Source organism: Cucurbita pepo, chromosome 8, assembly GCF_057944985.1.
Source record: "Cucurbita pepo subsp. pepo isolate OVF chromosome 8, ASM5794498v1, whole genome shotgun sequence".
NCBI classification, from domain to species: domain Eukaryota; kingdom Viridiplantae; phylum Streptophyta; class Magnoliopsida; order Cucurbitales; family Cucurbitaceae; genus Cucurbita; species Cucurbita pepo.
This window is the reverse complement of record NC_141805.1, coordinates 12,909,028-12,926,248: the sequence shown is the minus strand read 5'-3', so window position 1 is coordinate 12,926,248 and position 17,221 is coordinate 12,909,028. Positions and strand designations below refer to the sequence as shown.

At 35.7% G+C, this 17,221-nt stretch overlaps 2 protein-coding genes and 1 pseudogene across 9 annotated transcripts; 2 read left to right on the top strand and 1 right to left on the bottom strand.

The window, feature by feature from the left end:
* Nucleotides 1-451: 451 nt before the first annotated feature.
* LOC111800282 (uncharacterized) lies at nucleotides 452-2,439 on the bottom strand. 8 transcript variants are annotated; one of them, XM_087126204.1, is made up of 4 exons: nucleotides 2,048-2,439; nucleotides 1,788-1,906; nucleotides 997-1,526; nucleotides 452-871 (listed from the first exon to the last, which is right to left on the bottom strand). In XM_087126204.1, exons 1-4 carry the CDS (start codon nucleotides 2,159-2,161, stop codon nucleotides 843-845), a joined length of 792 nt encoding a protein of 263 aa, XP_086982330.1. In that variant the 5' UTR covers nucleotides 2,162-2,439; the 3' UTR covers nucleotides 452-842. The 8 variants fall into 8 exon arrangements, with proteins under 8 accessions (XP_086982330.1, XP_023539667.1, XP_023539669.1 ...); XM_023683899.2 differs by having other exon boundaries at nucleotides 2,143-2,439; XM_023683901.2 differs by having other exon boundaries at nucleotides 997-1,565; nucleotides 1,811-1,906; nucleotides 2,143-2,439.
* Nucleotides 2,440-2,516: 77 nt separating this feature from the next.
* EMB140 (EMBRYO DEFECTIVE 140) lies at nucleotides 2,517-13,656 on the top strand. Its single transcript, XM_023683898.2, has 16 exons — nucleotides 2,517-2,851; nucleotides 2,969-3,102; nucleotides 3,343-3,400; nucleotides 3,886-4,101; nucleotides 4,644-4,925; nucleotides 4,999-5,133; nucleotides 5,209-5,334; nucleotides 7,007-7,051; nucleotides 7,435-7,542; nucleotides 8,381-8,523; nucleotides 8,653-8,776; nucleotides 9,072-9,146; nucleotides 9,566-9,907; nucleotides 10,005-10,097; nucleotides 11,672-11,786; nucleotides 13,173-13,656. Exons 1-16 carry the CDS (start codon nucleotides 2,621-2,623, stop codon nucleotides 13,436-13,438), a joined length of 2,493 nt encoding a protein of 830 aa, XP_023539666.2. The 5' UTR covers nucleotides 2,517-2,620; the 3' UTR covers nucleotides 13,439-13,656.
* A 544-nt stretch (nucleotides 13,657-14,200) lies between these two features.
* LOC111800912 (zinc-finger homeodomain protein 4 pseudogene) lies at nucleotides 14,201-16,622 on the top strand (annotated as a pseudogene).
* The last annotated feature ends 599 nt before the right edge of the window (nucleotides 16,623-17,221 follow it).

Genomic DNA, 17,221 nt, shown 5'->3' with positions numbered 1-17,221 from the left:
TCCATGTTAGCAAAGATTAACGTCAATTCCTCTTCAACCCATATCTTATTTATCCATACACCAGATAATGAGAATGTTACAGAAACAAATCTCTTCTGCTTGGACCTGCTTTTCATGGGATTAGAAATGTCCTGGTGATAAAATTGAGTTGGGATTAATAGTTTTCATCTTTTTTTTTTTTTTTTTTTTTTTTTTTTTGTGGGCAATGTTGATATTGATGAATTTTCCCTATATTTATATATAAAAATATGTTCTACATCAATAATTATATATAGAATAAGTAATTTATAAGTTAAGGGATCGCCATGTTAGGGATGGATGATGGAGTAAATTAATATGCAATCATTCATATCATGTTTGTGTTTGATATGAAAGCAGCAGAGTATGATGAGTTGGCAGAGATCTGTTGTTTGGGATTCCGGGTTGGAAGGAAGAGGAAGAGGAAGACACGAAAGGCAACCCCACATGGATAGTGATGAGAATATTTGGAAAAGAAACAAATCCATATTGTGTGGTCAAACAATCATGTGCTTCACATTCAAATACAGGGAAGCAAATGGAAGTTCACATCTCCCCTGAGAGGGTATTCCCAAAAACAAAAGCAAAAGCAAAAGCAAAAACAAAGCAAACCAAACCAAACCAAACGGTACATTAATCCTCCACTTTTCTAACTACTACTTAAACACATCCCTAATTTTTCTGACTCCAAACCAAAACCAAAACCAAAACCAAAACCACAACACTTCAATTTCACAACATATCTCATGTGTGGCAGGCACACACACATCCATCTGCCTTTGCAAACAGCGCCCCCTCTGCTGTGGATCACAACCATTTTTTTTTTATCCTTCCATGGTTAAGGAACTCCCAGCTGCAACCGAAGTCCATAACAAGAAGCATGTTATTCATGTCATAATACTAATGGAATTCATATCAAAGTCAACAACTATCAGCTTTGCAAACCAAATGGGTGTGTATACAAATACAATTTATTACCTGGGGTGTGGTCATCAGGATGATCCTTGTGCTGGCTTTCCATGCACTTGAGAAGGTATTTGAAGGTCTCGATCTCGCATGGGAATGTGAGGCCGCCGCTATGATCAAATCCAAACTCCTCCTCTGCCTTTTCCAGCAACACCTTGAACACCGAATGGCTAAGATAGCTAGTGGGAATGATGAACCTCCGAAGCTCCGGCCCAACATAAACAGCCAAGTACCCTTTTGGGACGTCGGGTGGATGTTCAGGGCTCTGGCAGCTCTCCTCATCCGAATCACAACACAAAACATTCGTCAGCCTTTTGTTGATTGCTGGTGAAAGGATCCCATTATTTTGATTTAGATTTTGGCTTTGATTTTCATGGGCTGCGGCTTTGGATATCGGGTTAATTGTGACGCCTTGCCAGTGTTGGAGAGTCTCTTTCAGCCTCACAATCTGGCGGATTCCAGTCAACTTGATCCCACCGTTTTCATCCATTTCTAGACGTTCACCACAATTGAACAGAACCCCAGGACAGAACTCGCTGTGTCTAATTCCAGAAACACAATTCTCATCAGAACACCACTACCTAGAAGTTGAAATCGCCGGTAATAGAATAGTTTTGAATGACACTAACACAAACTAAAATAGTAAAAAGCTCAAAGTAGAAAATCAAGTAGAGGAAATAAAAGGAAAGGCTGTACTATAGCAAGAAGAAAGAAAGAGAAACACAAGCATGCTCCATACAACCAACAAATAAAGAAACAATAATAATCAGAGTAGGATCCATTTGATTCATCAAATCACGTACAAGAGACTAAAATTCCCTCTCACCATTCGTTCCTCACATTGAGATTCAAAACCAGAATCAAAGTCTGTAAGAAGGTTGCAATGCAATGCAACGCAAGGGAACAACAATGATGATATTACCTGATTGACAATAAAGGAGGAAAAAAAAAGGGTCAAGACAACAGGAAACGGTGAGGTTAAAATTCGAATTTGAGGAAAACGTGTTTTACAATGTCGGAAATGGAATGGATGAAGAATTATAATAAAGACAAGGAATTGTACAAAAATGGAGGAGAGGCGGAAGAGTGAGGCGAATCCAAGCGCAGAAAATGCAGAAAGAAAGAAAGAAAGAAATAAAGAAAGAAAGAAGAAGATACCGGCGAAGAAGAAGAGCATTTAGGTGGAAAGGCGAGGAAGAAAAGGCATGGGAGAAGGAGGAGGGTTGAGGGGGAAGCGGAGGGAAGAGAGGGGAAGGAGTATTTATTTATGCGGTTCGGGGGAACAGAGGAATGGGCGTTGGAAAAGGAAGGTGCCTCCGGAAACGATGGCCGATACTTTTGGACCGCCTTCAATTTCTTTTTTTATTTTTTTATTTTTTCTGTCTCTCAGTTTTATTTTCTTTGGATTTCATTTTGTGAAATGAAACAACTTTTTCATCTAAACTCACCAATAACGTTACTTTTTTAACTTTTTTGTTTGGAAATATATATATATATATATATATATATATGTATTTTTTTTACAATTCAACTAAATATATTTTATCCCAAAACCTGCTACGGCGGAGGCACTGCTTCACTTCTGCTCCTTTGCAACACCAGACTGTTCATTTCCGCCTCCTCTACGTCCGACGCCATGGATGCAATCAACGCCCAACTTCCGCTTTCGACCAATTCGGACGACGAAAATTTGGTCAATGGAGATGACCCAATGCCCGACCTTCCCCAGAACCCCACTTCCCCCGCCTCCGATTCTTCTTCCTCCGACTCTGATTCCGAAGTCGACGAATCCGACCGGAAGCTCCAACTCCAGACCCTTCAATCTGAGCTCTCCTCCAACCCTTCCAACTACGATGCCCATGTCCAAGTAATTTTTCTCTACTCTCTTTAATGCTTCTTCCCATCATTTCTCCCCTTCACTTCTGCATACACTAAGTTTATGCGTTACTTGTTTTTTATGCTCGCTCATCCCCACTTCTTCAAGTATATAAAACTTTTGAGGAAAGTTGGCGACATCGACAACCTGAGGAAAGCAAGGGAAGCAATGAGTGAGATGTTCCCTTTAACCCCTTCAATGTGGCAGGAATGGGCCAAAGACGAAGCGTCTATCAGTACTGGGTAATCTCGTCTATTTTACCTATTTAGATGTCCCGTTATTTCTTTTCCGGTGGTGCAGAAGTTTCTGAAGTTGTTGCTCCTTAAATTCATTATAGAGCTGTCAATTTCAAACTTCTAACAAGCTCTTGAATCTTCAACCCTATTTCATTGTGAGAGGGTTTTGGATTTCTGTTAACCCTTTTCTTGCTAGTAGTCGGTTATGAATTAATTTTACTCTCGTTTTTCTCGTTGCCTTTGCAGACCAGAGGATGTTGCTGCAATTGAGAGGCTATATGAGCGAGGGGTGTTTGATTATCTGGTTTGTATCGGCTGCCATTTGGAGATTAGCTTTTGGTATTACGAGAGATGTTACATGTTAGACTAACAAATGCTAGCATATTAGCAGTTTTATAGCTACTGCAAGCCAATTGTTTCACCACATGTCCTTTTCTTCCTACACGTATCTGGAACCCCATATTATAATCAATATATTTTATACATTGTCGGATTTAACAAATTATAGCTTGGACTCTTAAGCTGAAAATTGTACTTTTACTTTTTGGTCTATTAATTAGTTGCCTTGACAATAAAGATGGTTGGCTATGTAACTCAGCTTTCTGCATGAGTTTCTACTTTCAATGTATAAAACGAATCATTTTCAAGTTTGAGGACAATAGTTTGCTTTGTAATTTTCTTTTATTCAGGATGACAATATTTTGAAATTGTACGGTGTCATGATGTTTTCAGATTTTGTTTTGTAGCACATGATTATGTGAGATGGTTAACTTTCACTATGTTATGCAGTCAGTTTCTCTTTGGTGTGACTACCTAAATTTTGTTCAAGAATATGATCCAATGGTGCGAGATCGTGCAACTTCTAGAATTAAAAAGGCTAGAGATTTATTTGAACGTGCTCTCACAGCTGCTGGTTTGCATTTTACTGAGGCTGAAAAATTATGGGAAGCATATAGAGAATTTGAGAAATCCATATATCAAAGCATTGACGAAACCGATACTCAGGTCCGAACCTCTTTCCTTTTTTTATTTTTATTTTTTATGTTTTTGGTCATCTTCTATGAGGTGTCTCATTTACGATGTAACTTAATTATATGGCTCAGAGCTATATAAATTTATTGTTTTTTTGGATTGAAGTCCCTTTGTGTAGCACTTGGAACTTCCTTTTTGTTTGTTTGTTTTTTTTAATAATATTTTTGTATGTCCTTGTATTCTCTTCCTTTTTTCTCAATAAAAGTTCAATTTCTTACACACACACACACACACACACACAAAAAAAAAAAAAAAAAAAAAAAAGAAAGTCATTTGCTACGTTTTTGTATGTGCACTCCAATTGGAAACGGCAAAAGCAACCAAAAGTCATCGCAAAGGAGCACATCTTTTTGTTGATCCTTGTTCCTTGAATACATTAAGGGTAGTATCTCATGTATGGCAAGTTTCTTATTTTTTCATAAATATTTTTTTTTTCTGTTGTGGATGATCAAGGAAATTAATTTTAACTTGGATAGAAATTGTACTGATGGTCAGAGTTGCATATTTTTCTGTAGGCGAAAGAAAAACAAGTCCAGCTAATCCGAAGCATTTTCCATCGTCAGTTGTCACTTCCTCTATCTAACATGAATTCAACGCTTGAGGCCTATAAGGCATGGGAGATGGAAGTGAAACAAGGCTGCATTCTTGATGAGAAATCTAATGACTCGGATGGGGTTCCTTCTCAAGTTGCCTCAGCCTATCAAAGAGCATTGGATATGTATAATGCCCGTGTTCAATTCGAAGAACAAATATCAAAACAGGATTTAACTGATACTGAAAGACTTCACCAGTACATTGTATGTTGCATTTACATTTTATTATGCGAAACAGACTTTTTGGAGCTTTAATATAATTCTTTAATTTCTTCAGATTTACCTGAAATTTGAACAATCTGCTGGAGATCCCGCAAGGGTACAAGTTCTGTTTGAGCGTGCAGTTGCTGATTTTCCAGTGGTGGTTGATCTGTGGCTTGATTATACCCGTTACATGGACAAAACTTTGAAGGTTTCTCCTTTCCAGTTTCCTATGAACTATGGATATATCTTAACATATAATTATACATGAGGTTTGGGTTTTCAGGTGAGCAATATTGTGAGGAATGTTTACTCTAGGGCGACTAGGAATTGCCCATGGATAGGTGATCTTTGGGTCCAGTATTTGCTTGCTTTGGAACGTGCTCATGCTTCTGAGGGTGAAATTGCTTCCGTAAGTTTTGACAACCACACCCTTTCTCTGGAGCAGTTCTGTTAAATATTGTTTGGTCTGATTTCATTTAACAAGATTATTATTTCACATTTGGTTCAAGAAAATCTCTCGCCAAAATTTATTTACAGTGAGCAGGGAAACACAAATAAATTACTAAAATTTGTAAGACTACTTCATTTGCCTCTATAATCCAATCTTTTGAATCTTCTTCTTTTTTGATCCAATGGCATTGAGTGAAATATCTAGAGACTAGAATAAGACAAAAGTTTCTTTTAACCAACTCAGCACATGAAACTTCATTATGATCATTACACTCATCCAAACAATTTACCACTGCATCACAAATCATTTCCCATAAAACCAACCAGCCTCTTTTATTGTTCCCAACTGGAACCATAACTACTGATCTATCGCTAGAAGGTTTTATAACAAAACATTCGAGAATCCAGCCGAAACGATCCATCTTCTTACATAATCAAAAAATTTCAAACTCATTCTTAGCCGAAAGAAATGTGATGTTAATGGACACTGCATAAGGTCAACTAAAGCTTCCTCAAATCAAAGAAGTTTCTTATGATGAGCAACACTGGAGCAAAGACGAGAACCATTTTTTTTCTTAATCGTGAAAAAATCCTAGCCTAAAAGATTTATGAAAAATGCATTATTTCAACCTACAACTGATAGACCTCATATTCTGAATGATCCTTAAGCACAACTTGAATTTTGACCGATAAGAAGGCTAAAAGGGATGAACACTAAGATGGATGAAGGCTAAGAACGGTGAAGAGAATGAACGAAGAAAAAGGAGAGAGCATACATTAGATTCCACTCTTCCTGATGACTTGAATGAATAAATGAAAGTATACATAAGTGAGAATTCCATACATCCCTCATTGCCCTTTTTCTTACAGTTTCATCCTGAATACATTCTATTTGGTTTGGTGTTCCCCTAAAAGTATAGTCGATGGGCTTTATGAGCTTCTCTTAGGCTGGTCTTTATAGAGAAAACAAAGATTTTGTGGTCAAATGCTTGTCAGCTCGTTTGTGGGCGTTATGGAAAAAAAAGAAACAGCAGATTATTTTCAGATAAATCTTCCTCAAGCAATTTTTTTCGTTTCTGTTTTTTTTTTTTTTTTTTTTGTGTGTGTGTGTGTGTGTGTCTAAGTGTACAGTTTACTGCCTCTAAATGGAGTGTTTTACACAATTCTTTTTGTAATACACAGATGGTGAATGATCATCAATCTAGATGAGGACCTTCTGTTTTTTGATCCTCCGTTTAGGCTTAGGGAATCCTCATTCCGAAGGCCTTTAGAATGTGTTACTCCTATTTTGTTGAATATTTGATGTCATTGTTTCCTTTATAAAAAGTAGATATTTAATTTAGATAGAACAATAAATTTAACTACCCAAACTGTATTGAATAAATAATTTAATAACTTAATGTCACTACTATTTTTGGGTCATTGCACTATATTTCATAATAAAACTCTGATTTTCCATCATAAATGAAATTGTAGTGATTAGATGGATGGCATCTTACCGCTACAGTTTGTACCTTACTTTTGTATTTATATTTTCTATTTCTGTTTGTGTACAGAGAGACTTACTGATAATATAGTAAGTTTTACTTCTACCCAACTTGAGATCAGAATTGTTTTTCTTGATGATACAGGTCTTTGAGAAATCCGTGCTGTGCTCATTCTCAACCTTGTATGAGGTATTATTATTATTATTATTATTATTTTTGGATATATGCCTAATTGTTCTCATTTCCATTGGGCAATCTAATATTGGTTCCTATATAGTTGGTCTATAGTACTTCCTCAAGAGAATGGGCTTGTAGTTGTAGGGGGATGTACTTATATCATTATTATCTTTTATTTGATAAAAAATGATTTCATTGAATAAATAAATTACAATATAAAAGGATCCCCACTTACATTACTATTATTAATTAGCGTTCTCAGGTCAAGTTAAAAAGCAAAAGTCAAATTAAAATTAGCATTCTAAAAGTTTGCCTGGGATGAATTCACAAATGAGAATTAAGGTTTGAAAATTTCATTTCAGTTTGATGATATTTCATATTTGACCTTGTTGTAGTACTTGGATTTGTTTCTTACACGAATTGATGGCTTGAGGCGAAGAATCTCATCTGCTGTTGAGCTTGAGGATGTGTTGGGATATTCGTTGATTAAAGAGACCTTTCAGGTTTCCCATATTTTTTTTTCCTTGTTCTTAGATTCCATCTCCTGTTTAACTCTTGATCACCAATTTCCTTATATTGAATGTCTCCACCCCTCATATCAACTGCGTTGTTAATATTATTTCTTAAAATATTTCAATATAATAGGGATGTCAACAAAATTCTCTGTGGAGTCGTACTCCAAATGGAGTGGGGATCCTTATTTAGAATAAGGTTAGGGTTGGGGATGGAGGAAAAAACTTTCCCTTATTTTTTTCAAGGGAGGGGGGACAGGGAGTACACTTACTCCTAACATTTCCATTACATAATTAATACAAATATTAAATATTTTAAAATTTATTTATTTAAAGTAGTGAATATATATAAATGTCATTATTTTCATATAAAATTATATAATTTTAATATATTTATTGTTATTTTAATTTAAAAATAACTAAACATCAATATTGAGGCGACCTGGTTTTATGGTATGATCTTTTGTACTTCCATTCATCAAAAAATTAAAAAGAATTCCAATACCAATTTCTAAGGCTTTTGCTATTGATTCCTGTAAAATCGCTTATCCTTGTGTATGTTCTCCTTATTTATTTATTTAATCAATTTTTTAATCTTATTTTTTGAAAATAAAAAATATAAGATGGTGGTGGAACTATCATCCATCTCAAAGTTCATAATAGGCAGAATTTTTTCTACTAATCATCATTCTTACCCTATTTTAATTCTTCTAAGGTCTCTTACCACATTAGTGCGATGAAGATGATGAAGGATATTTCTACTTCTTTTAATAAGTCAATTTAGATAGACGTTCACTTGAATACTAACGCTTAGTGATTTTATTCATAGCGTGCATCAGATTACTTGTCACCACACCTAAAGAATTCAGAAGATTTAGTGCGTTTGTATGCTTATTGGGCCCGTTTAGAGATAAACTTAGGAAAAGATCTAGTTGCTGCCCGTGGAGTTTGGGAAAGTCTGCTTAAGATCAGGTTTTCTTCATTGCCTTTATGAAACGCACTCTCTTGCTTCCATGCTACCCCATTATGAAACGCTTTTTTTCCCCTCTCTTTTTCCTTTTCTGGAAATCATTTGTTTTCCTGTTGCTGCTTCATTTGCAGTGGCTCGTTATTGGCAGCATGGGAGGGTTACATAGCGATGGAAATCGAGTCAAACCATATAAATAATGCCAGATCCATATATAAGAGATGTTACAGCAAAAGATTTCCAGGGAGTGGTTCAGAGGTAAAATTTCTTCTACTGGGTGACATAATCTTCATTGAAATTCTTTTTCCTTTTCCATTTTTGTTGCAAGTTACATACCTGTCGCCAATTGGATAGATACTAATATATCACGGGATTTCCCTCTAAAAACTATGGGACTCGAGACCAATACTATGTCCCATAGTTTAACTCATAACACACTTTTTTGGGGTAAAATGTAGAAAGCTTTAATTTGGAATCAATCCTTTTTCTCATTATCCAATAGTGGATTAGATGTTATCTTCAGTTTCTTAAAAAAGAAAAAAAAAATGTTCAGGATATATGCCATTCATGGTTGCGTTTTGAGAGGGAATTTGGTAGTCTTGAAGATTTCGATCATGCTGCTCGAAAGGTACACTTCTTTTACACTTTGCCAGTTCTGTTGATATTTGATCCATGAAAAGGAAGTGCGTATAACATTTGGAACCTGCTTTTGTTCTTTTTACAATGTTTATGGAAAGTTCAGTTTCTCATTGGTAAAAGAGTCGTTATTTTGAATTTCATTACACCATGGTCTTGGGGTACAATTAATTATTATTATTATTATTATATTTTTTTGTTGATGTGGAAAGAAAATTCTGAAGTTGAGGACACAAGAAGCACCATGCATAGTAACCAACTGATGTAGTTGGATGAAAATTATATCATCTGGAGAATTAGTAGTAGTTCCGCAAGTGCTCCCATTGTTATTTATGAAGCTACTAATTCTTCAAATGCTTGTTTCTTCAATGGACCACTAATACATTCTGCTGGATGATTTCCTTATCTTAGGTTAATCCTCGTCTAGAAGAGTTAAAGTCATATAAGTTACAGATGGATGAGTCAGAAAATCCTGCTAAGCCGAGTGAACATGGTAAGCGAAAATTGGGTGGCGATGCACCCGATGTAGAGTCTCCTGCTAAGAGACTAAAAGATGCTGCACATGGACCAAAGAAGGTTAATGAGAAGGGTAAAGCTCAATTACAAAGCTTAGATGGCCAAACAGGAAACAGCAAAGCAAAAGCTAAAAAACCTGATGATACAAGTGACCAGCAAATGAAAGATTTTGTACAGGAAAAAGGGAAAGTGTATAATGACCAATGCACTGCATTCGTCTCCAACCTCAACCTCAAGGCAAGTTATTTCTGAAAGTGCCCATCTGATTTTAATTCACGCTCAGCATTCTCATAGATGAACACATAATTTATGTTGCTTCATTACAACCTGGCAGGCTACTTATGAACACTTGCGGGATTTTTTCCAAGATGTTGGTGGAGTTGTTGCAATTCGAATATTGCATGATAAGTTTACTGGAAAATCACGGGTCCGCTCTCTTCTTCTCTCCACATATTTCCTTTCATTTATTGTCTTGTTATAGTACTTGATGAAAAGTTCTTACTAATTGCATACTGTGATTTTTTTGGTAAGTCCGAATGCTTGCTTCTTATAGTTTGATAGAGGATGGTCGAGAATTGGTTTCCGGTGTATTTGTGTGTTTGGAAGGACATAAACGTTTTCCATGGAATACCTATGTACTAGTATTGGGGAAAATACTTAAAATACACTTGTATTGAGAAAAATACTTATATATATATATATATATATATATATATATATATATATATATATATATATATATATATATATATATATATATATATATATGGGCATAGAGGAGAACCTAAACTAAAGGAATTTACAATTACAATAAAGAACAACTGTACATAATAACATATATTATAACGCTCCCTCTCAAACTGGAGCAAATATGTCAATTATGCCTGGCTGGTTGCAAAGATGGTTTATTCTTTCTTCATCTGAAGCTTTGATAAGGATATGTCCTAATTGTTCTCCAATCTTCACATATCCTGTAAACACTAACTTTTGTTGTATTTTCTCACAAATGAAATGACAATTCATTTCAATATGTTTAGTCTTCTCATGAAATATTAGATTAGACGCAATGGAAATGCAACTTGATTATCACACTGCAATTTAGTTGGCGTGGTATTACTGAAACCTAAAGTTGATGTATCCACACTATTTCACACACATCCTGTGCTATAGCTCTAATGACTCAACACTTAAAACATGAATCCACATTTTGTTTCTTACTTTTTCAGACACTAACCATTACCCCTTTCCCACCTTCGACTTAAAGTAGTAACCAGCTCACGGCTCTAACAAGTGGGTTTGAGCCAGGGGTTACGCAAGTCCTTCTACTTGGCAAAAGAATAGAAAGAAAGAAAGAAAAACATACGGGAGTATGAAGAGCAAGTCAACTACCCTGCCTGTCAGCGACTTCTATGCTCTTGTTTTCATAGATAGGATGAAAGCACTATTAGTGCCTTTGTTTATATTAGTTGATGTCTAATTCAAGAAATTGTGTTAGTGAAGGTGGATCAACGTTATACTCTTTGTTATCCCGTGTTTACATTTTAGGCATAATACCGTGACCAAAATTGAAAGAAACAGAAGAAAGAGAGGTAGAAATGAAAAATCATGAAACGAAGGGGAAAACAATGATTTTTGGTAGACAAATGAATTCATGGTAACCATTCCTCCAATTGAGGAAGTATAACTCATAGTAAATGTCCACGATGATTTATGGACGTGGACTATTTTGTTACTCTTCTTTCTCTGCTTAATGTGACCTATTATTTTTACTTTTTGTAGAATCTGAAGTCTTGTACACTTTTTCAGCTTTCCCTGCTAAACTTGTGATTGTACTTCTTATTTTTGGATGTAATTTTATGTATTTCTGTTCTGTAGGTAGTACACTAACTTGTTCATGTGCATTTTTAAGAGTATTTTGATTGAGCTTAGCCTCCTTACAGGTTGTAAACTGATGGCGTGATTTTTTGTTGTAGTACTGATGGATAGAATTCTTATTTGTAGGGACTAGCTTATGTAGATTTCTCTGATGATGCGCATCTCAATGCTGCAGTTGCAAAAAACAAGCAGTTGTTGCTTGGGAAAAAGATAAGCATTGCACGGTCAGATCCTAAGAAAGGTATAACAAAGTAAAGATAAATAAATAAATAAAGATGAAAATTAGATAACATACAATCAAATAGTTAGAACAATCTAACAAAATGTGGTACACTTGGTAAAAAGCCTAAAAGTCTTAATGACATGCCTTAAAATTATTCGAAAAGGGTGGGAGAAGCATATGATATGAGGGTTTTTCTCAGAACAAAAAAATGGAATGGAAATATATGCTTGTTTACCTTTTAGTATTGGAAATCTTATATCCATTTTATCAGGAAAAATGCTCGGCAATAGTTAAATATGTGGGTATGCTTGTCAATAGTTAAATATTGGATTATGTTGTAGCCTAAATACTCCAGAAATCGTTAAGGGGAAAATCTTTATTAACAAATGGAATTACCATCAATGATGTTTGAATTCAAAGCCTGATTTTTTATTTATAGAGAATAATTGATATTAATGATGCAACCTAAGCGTTCCCCAAAAAATCCTCAAAGGGAAATTTTATTTACAAATGAAATTGATATTAATGATGTGTGCAAACAAAAACAAATCGCTTCTTTATATAGGGGATAGCAAACACTACTCAGTAAAAATCACTACCACCAAAATATTCAACTAAAAGAAAATTACAGTATTATCTATAACAACACTACATCAGCTTCGAAATTATCAGAGGCCATGACTTAAAATCACTTGAGCTTAGAGTAAAGTTCTCATGCAACAACCTCGTCACTTAAATTAGAAAATGGTTCAATTTATCTGCACTGAATTATTTTTGGATAAGTGGTTCAATTTGCAACCCGTTAGCCGAACTTTTTGCTTCTGAAAATGGTATCTTACTGCTGGCTCATACTGAGACTGAGGATTTGTATGTTTCAGTTGTTTGATTAGTAGAGTATGCACTGTCATCAAATTAGAAAAATTATATTATGTTCACAACCTTTCTATTTGAATAAAGAAAGTACCTTTCTGTTCATATTTACTCAAAAAGTTTGGATGCATTCTGCTATGGATAATGATGGATTCACCCCTACATTAAATGCATCATCGATCAGTCTCATAGTCAGAACTCATTTGCATGCCAGCTAGAACTCTATTGCACATTCGGGATATTGTCATTGGAAATTTACAGCTTTATCATGATCTAATCTGTATGCTGTTGGTGGGAATCATAGGGAATGCTTTATTGATAACTTCAATCATAGTAATAGTATATGGTTCTCTGAAATGTCAGATCACGACCAAACTAAACGCTTAGGTCAGGTAGATTGTAATGACATTTGGGATACTGTTGTGCTGTCTCTCATCAGCTTTATAATTGTCATTATGTAATATCACAAAGTTTGGCATCCCTCTGAATGAGACAAAAGCTAAGAATTCTGTCTCTGATTACCTTCACTTGTAGGGGGAGGCCACACTACGGATCGAGCTAGTGGAGGCAAGACATCCGAGTCAGTAAGTTCTGCAAAGCCTCGGAAAGCCAATGAGCAACCACCTAATGAGAGGAAGGACGGAGGGAACAAAGTTGAGCTTAAGGGAAAGAACACGTTCGCAGTGCCTAGGAATGTGAGAGCACTTGGTTGGACAGCAGATAAACCAAGGACCGCAGAACAAGAGGATGAGAAGCCAAAAACCAATGATGAATTCAGGAAACTGTATTTTAAAGGCTGAAGCCTTTTGTTGTAAGAATTAGTATGGACTAAAGATTGTGACATAGATTAGAGTTTCTCCTGATATCACCATACCTCAAGAGGATTTTTGTTTTAAAATGAAATTAATATCTTACTGTGATGTAGAGATAGTTTTGGCATACCATGGTATCCTTTGAATTGGATCTGTTGTATATAGTCAGTTGAGATTTCTTCTATTTAAGATTTATTTTCAGCTTATTTATAAGAACCAGCAGTTAACTGGATGGTGGATAAGGTTTGTAGAATAACAATCTCTTCTAATGTTCTTTATATTTTAGTACACATTTTTATTTTTTTAAATCTATCCAAATCCATCGTTAGTTGAACTCATATCTTGTTTCTGTTTTTCAAATTTGGCTTAACATTCAGAATAGCATTGAAGATGTAATAAAGACTGCATGACGTTCAAGTTTAAGAAACAAAGCTGATTACCAAAATAGCCTTCAAGATGGGAAGATAGAATACAAGGTACTTTTTCTTAATTATCTTTTTTATATGATTGATTGTAGAAAGATATACACATGTAAAATGAGTCTAGAATGACTTAGAAAGCATGTTCAAGCAGAGCACACCTTCTAAAAGCACTTTAAAGTGCTTTTTTAGAATATTCAAATTATCTTTGTTGACCATACAACCAAATACTATAAACAATTTGAAAAGAAAATTTTGATCGTTCAAGATCATTTTCACTCTGTCAAAAGGAATTCCAAACTCATCCTTAAGCAAATGAGTAGATTAACTCTTCAATGCATTATCCAAAGCTTCATTGTTTAAATTTGTTTCCTGCATATCAAGAAAAAGGGTATGGATTTGAGAATATATACTAAAGGCAAAACAAGTAAAAGGAAAGGTAGTCTTTTACTTTAGGCAAATGGGCAAAATGAGTAATAATGGCCCATTTGCATGCTTTGAATCTCCAAGAATGGAGAGTTAGGTGAAGCTAATTGGATGCACTCACGTGGCTTATAGCTCTTTAACCAAAGCCCATATTCAACAGAGAATGTTCCCTTGATATGCATATGCATTCCTCTCTTTCTTTTTGCTTTTTCAATGGAATAATGCATTGCTATTTGCTTTTATCAACGCATCAAATCACATAGGTTTTCCTAATTTTGGACTGCAATTGGAAGGTTTGAACTCAAAAAGAGGGAGTTCTTTATATTATTATATAACATGAGAGAAATGGGAACTGGAGATGGATGTTAACTAGTTGGGTTTGCTTGAAGATTGTTTCAAGAAGATGATATAGTTTTTGTTGCACAAGTAATTAGTAGAAGAGTAGAGAATAATGCATGTTTGGAGAGAGAGAGATTAGTTTGGGAAAGTTGGGAAAGACACAACACCTTGATTATTATGAAAGAAAAGTATAAGATTCAAAATAGACCCACCAAACAATATCCACTTATTAGAAGAATTTTGTATGGCCACCCACCCACCTCATTTAACCTCTCATAAAACCCCTTAATCGGGACATTATTTCTGTCTTTCTCTTGTGTCCAAATCTCAACAATTATGAAGCGATGAAAATCAAAGGTAAGCACTTATATGTAACAAATTTTTTTTTAAAAGAATATCTGCATCTTTATGCCTGTAGTTAACAGTGTTTGGGGGTGGAACATTTAAAAGGCAACCAATGGATAATAAAAGAATAAAGTGAATTTGAATCTTAATGTAATCTCTCTAGAAGAAACCACAAAAGAAAGATGATGATGAGGGACCATAACTTTTTATAGCTTTTTATATTTTTTTAGTGTTTGAAATTGGCAAGTGTAGTTGAGGCAACGGGAGGAGACGAGGTATGGTCCTTTCTTTCTAGGTCAAAGGCTCGAGAATGCATAATTAAACGTATAAATAAATGAGATGAAAGAGGGTTTCAACACAAATATAATATTATATTGGTAATTTGTGAAGATATGAATGGATGTGTTGAGGTTTGCTTCAAAAAACATCCTCATCTCATCCTTTCTTTTTATCTCTCTTCTCAACTCATGTCTGGTTTTCTTCTAATTAATTAGCTCATTACATCCTTGTCTTGTGCTGTGTTCTCCACTCTGTCGGTTAAAAAACTTTTCTTTTCTTTTCTTTTTTCATTAAAAAAAAAAATAAAGAAAAGAAAAGCTCCTAGTTGTGTGTATGACTGGCTATAAACTCTTACTTATTTAGAACTGCCTTCCTTCACCATATCTTCATAACCATAGCTCTCTCTTCTTTCTTCTTCTCCTAAATAAACCCTCTCCATTAGTAGTCATAATGGAGCAGACTACTGAACATCCTCCCATTCCCATCCCTTTAAATGCTCGCTATGGCGGCCACCACCACCATGACCCCTCTGCCACCTGCAACCACATTATTGCCGCCGCATCTGCGGTCAATGGCGGCAATCCACTCCCACCCTTCCACATGGAAATAGATCTCCACCGTAATAACAACAACAACAGCAACAATAACAAGAAGCATGTCAAATACAAAGAGTGCCTCAAAAACCATGCTGCCTCCATGGGAGGAAATGCCACGGATGGCTGCGGCGAGTTCATGCCTAGTGGAGAAGAAGGCTCTATTGAAGCACTCACATGCTCCGCGTGCAACTGCCATAGAAACTTCCATCGAAAAGAGATCGACCACCCCCTCCTCGGCCGCAAGCTTCTCGTTGGCGGTAAGAACATGATCGCCATGCCTGAGACCACCACGTTCGCCTACCCAACTGCGGCGGGGGCGGCGTTCCTATCATCCAGAGCAATGACAGCACAACCCCACCACTTGATAATGCCGTACAACATGCTTGGCGGGGGCGGGGGCGGTGAGGAGCAGGAGGAGGCAGCAGGGGTGAGGGCGTACTCGGGGCAAATGACAAACAAGAAGCGATTCCGAACGAAGTTCACTGGGGAGCAGAAGGAGAGGATGCTGAGGTTTGCAGAGAAAGTTGGATGGAAGATTCAGAAGGAAGAGGAGAGTGTGGTGCAACAATTGTGTGAAGAGATTGGAGTGAAGAGGAGAGTTCTTAAGGTTTGGATGCATAACAACAAGCACAATCTTGGCACCAAGGAAACTACTTCCCCTTCCCCTTCCCATTCTCCCACTCCCTTGGATTAATTCAATTTCTTCATTTCTTTTTCTTTTTCTTTTAACTCAGATTCAATCATATAATTATTACTATTATCGGCTAATGATGATCAAAGTTGCGATTATTTAAATTTGGAGTTATTGGAGTGAAAATTCTGAAGCACTTAATTGACCCACTAATTAAAAGAAAAAAAAAGTAATAATATGTATGATAAGATTCCTAAAATATGGGAATGCCAATAAAGACCAAAGAGAAAACCCAAATTCATTCCTGAAAACAAATCCATAAATTGAAGTGAAGGGGATTGAATGTTAGGATGTTATTTCAGTGGGAAATTTCACGTGAAAAGAGTTATTATTATCATTTTCAAAACACCATCTAAACTTTTAATTTTGGATGGTGTTTTGAAATGGAAGAAGGGTGAGGTGTGGAATGGAATTAATTGTGTGAGGTAGATAGAAGGAATTAATGTGTCCCCAATACTGAATTGGAAGCTCCTCTTTAATGCTCTTTAGGCCCCCCCCCCCTATTTCTTCCCCCTCCTTTTTTTTTTTTTTTTACACTGAAATAAATAAACACATTCGTTTTTTAGCTATTTTTGAGTCATTTTCCTTAGGTGTTAACATTGACACTATTTTTCCTAATTGAGAGAGAGTAATTAACTCATTCAAAAAAGTTATTTTCTCATTTTAGTATTTTACC

Bases quoted from the DNA above. Each gene is read 5' to 3' on its own strand.
- LOC111800282 (XM_087126203.1), bottom strand. From the start codon at position 2,161: ATGCTCTTCTTCTTCGCCGGTATCTTCTTCTTTCTTTCTTTATTTCTT. The intron at 1,527-1,787 runs GTACGTGATTTG...TTCTGGAATTAG, and splicing joins AGAGGGAATTTTAGTCTCTT to ACACAGCGAGTTCTGTCCTG. The intron at 872-996 runs GTAATAAATTGT...CTTCGGTTGCAG, and splicing joins TCCTGATGACCACACCCCAG to CTGGGAGTTCCTTAACCATG.
- EMB140 (XM_023683898.2), top strand. From the start codon at position 2,621: ATGGATGCAATCAACGCCCAACTTCCGCTTTCGACCAATTCGGACGAC. The intron at 7,543-8,380 runs GTTTCCCATATT...TTTTATTCATAG, and splicing joins TGATTAAAGAGACCTTTCAG to CGTGCATCAGATTACTTGTC. The intron at 9,147-9,565 runs GTACACTTCTTT...TCCTTATCTTAG, and splicing joins TCGATCATGCTGCTCGAAAG to GTTAATCCTCGTCTAGAAGA.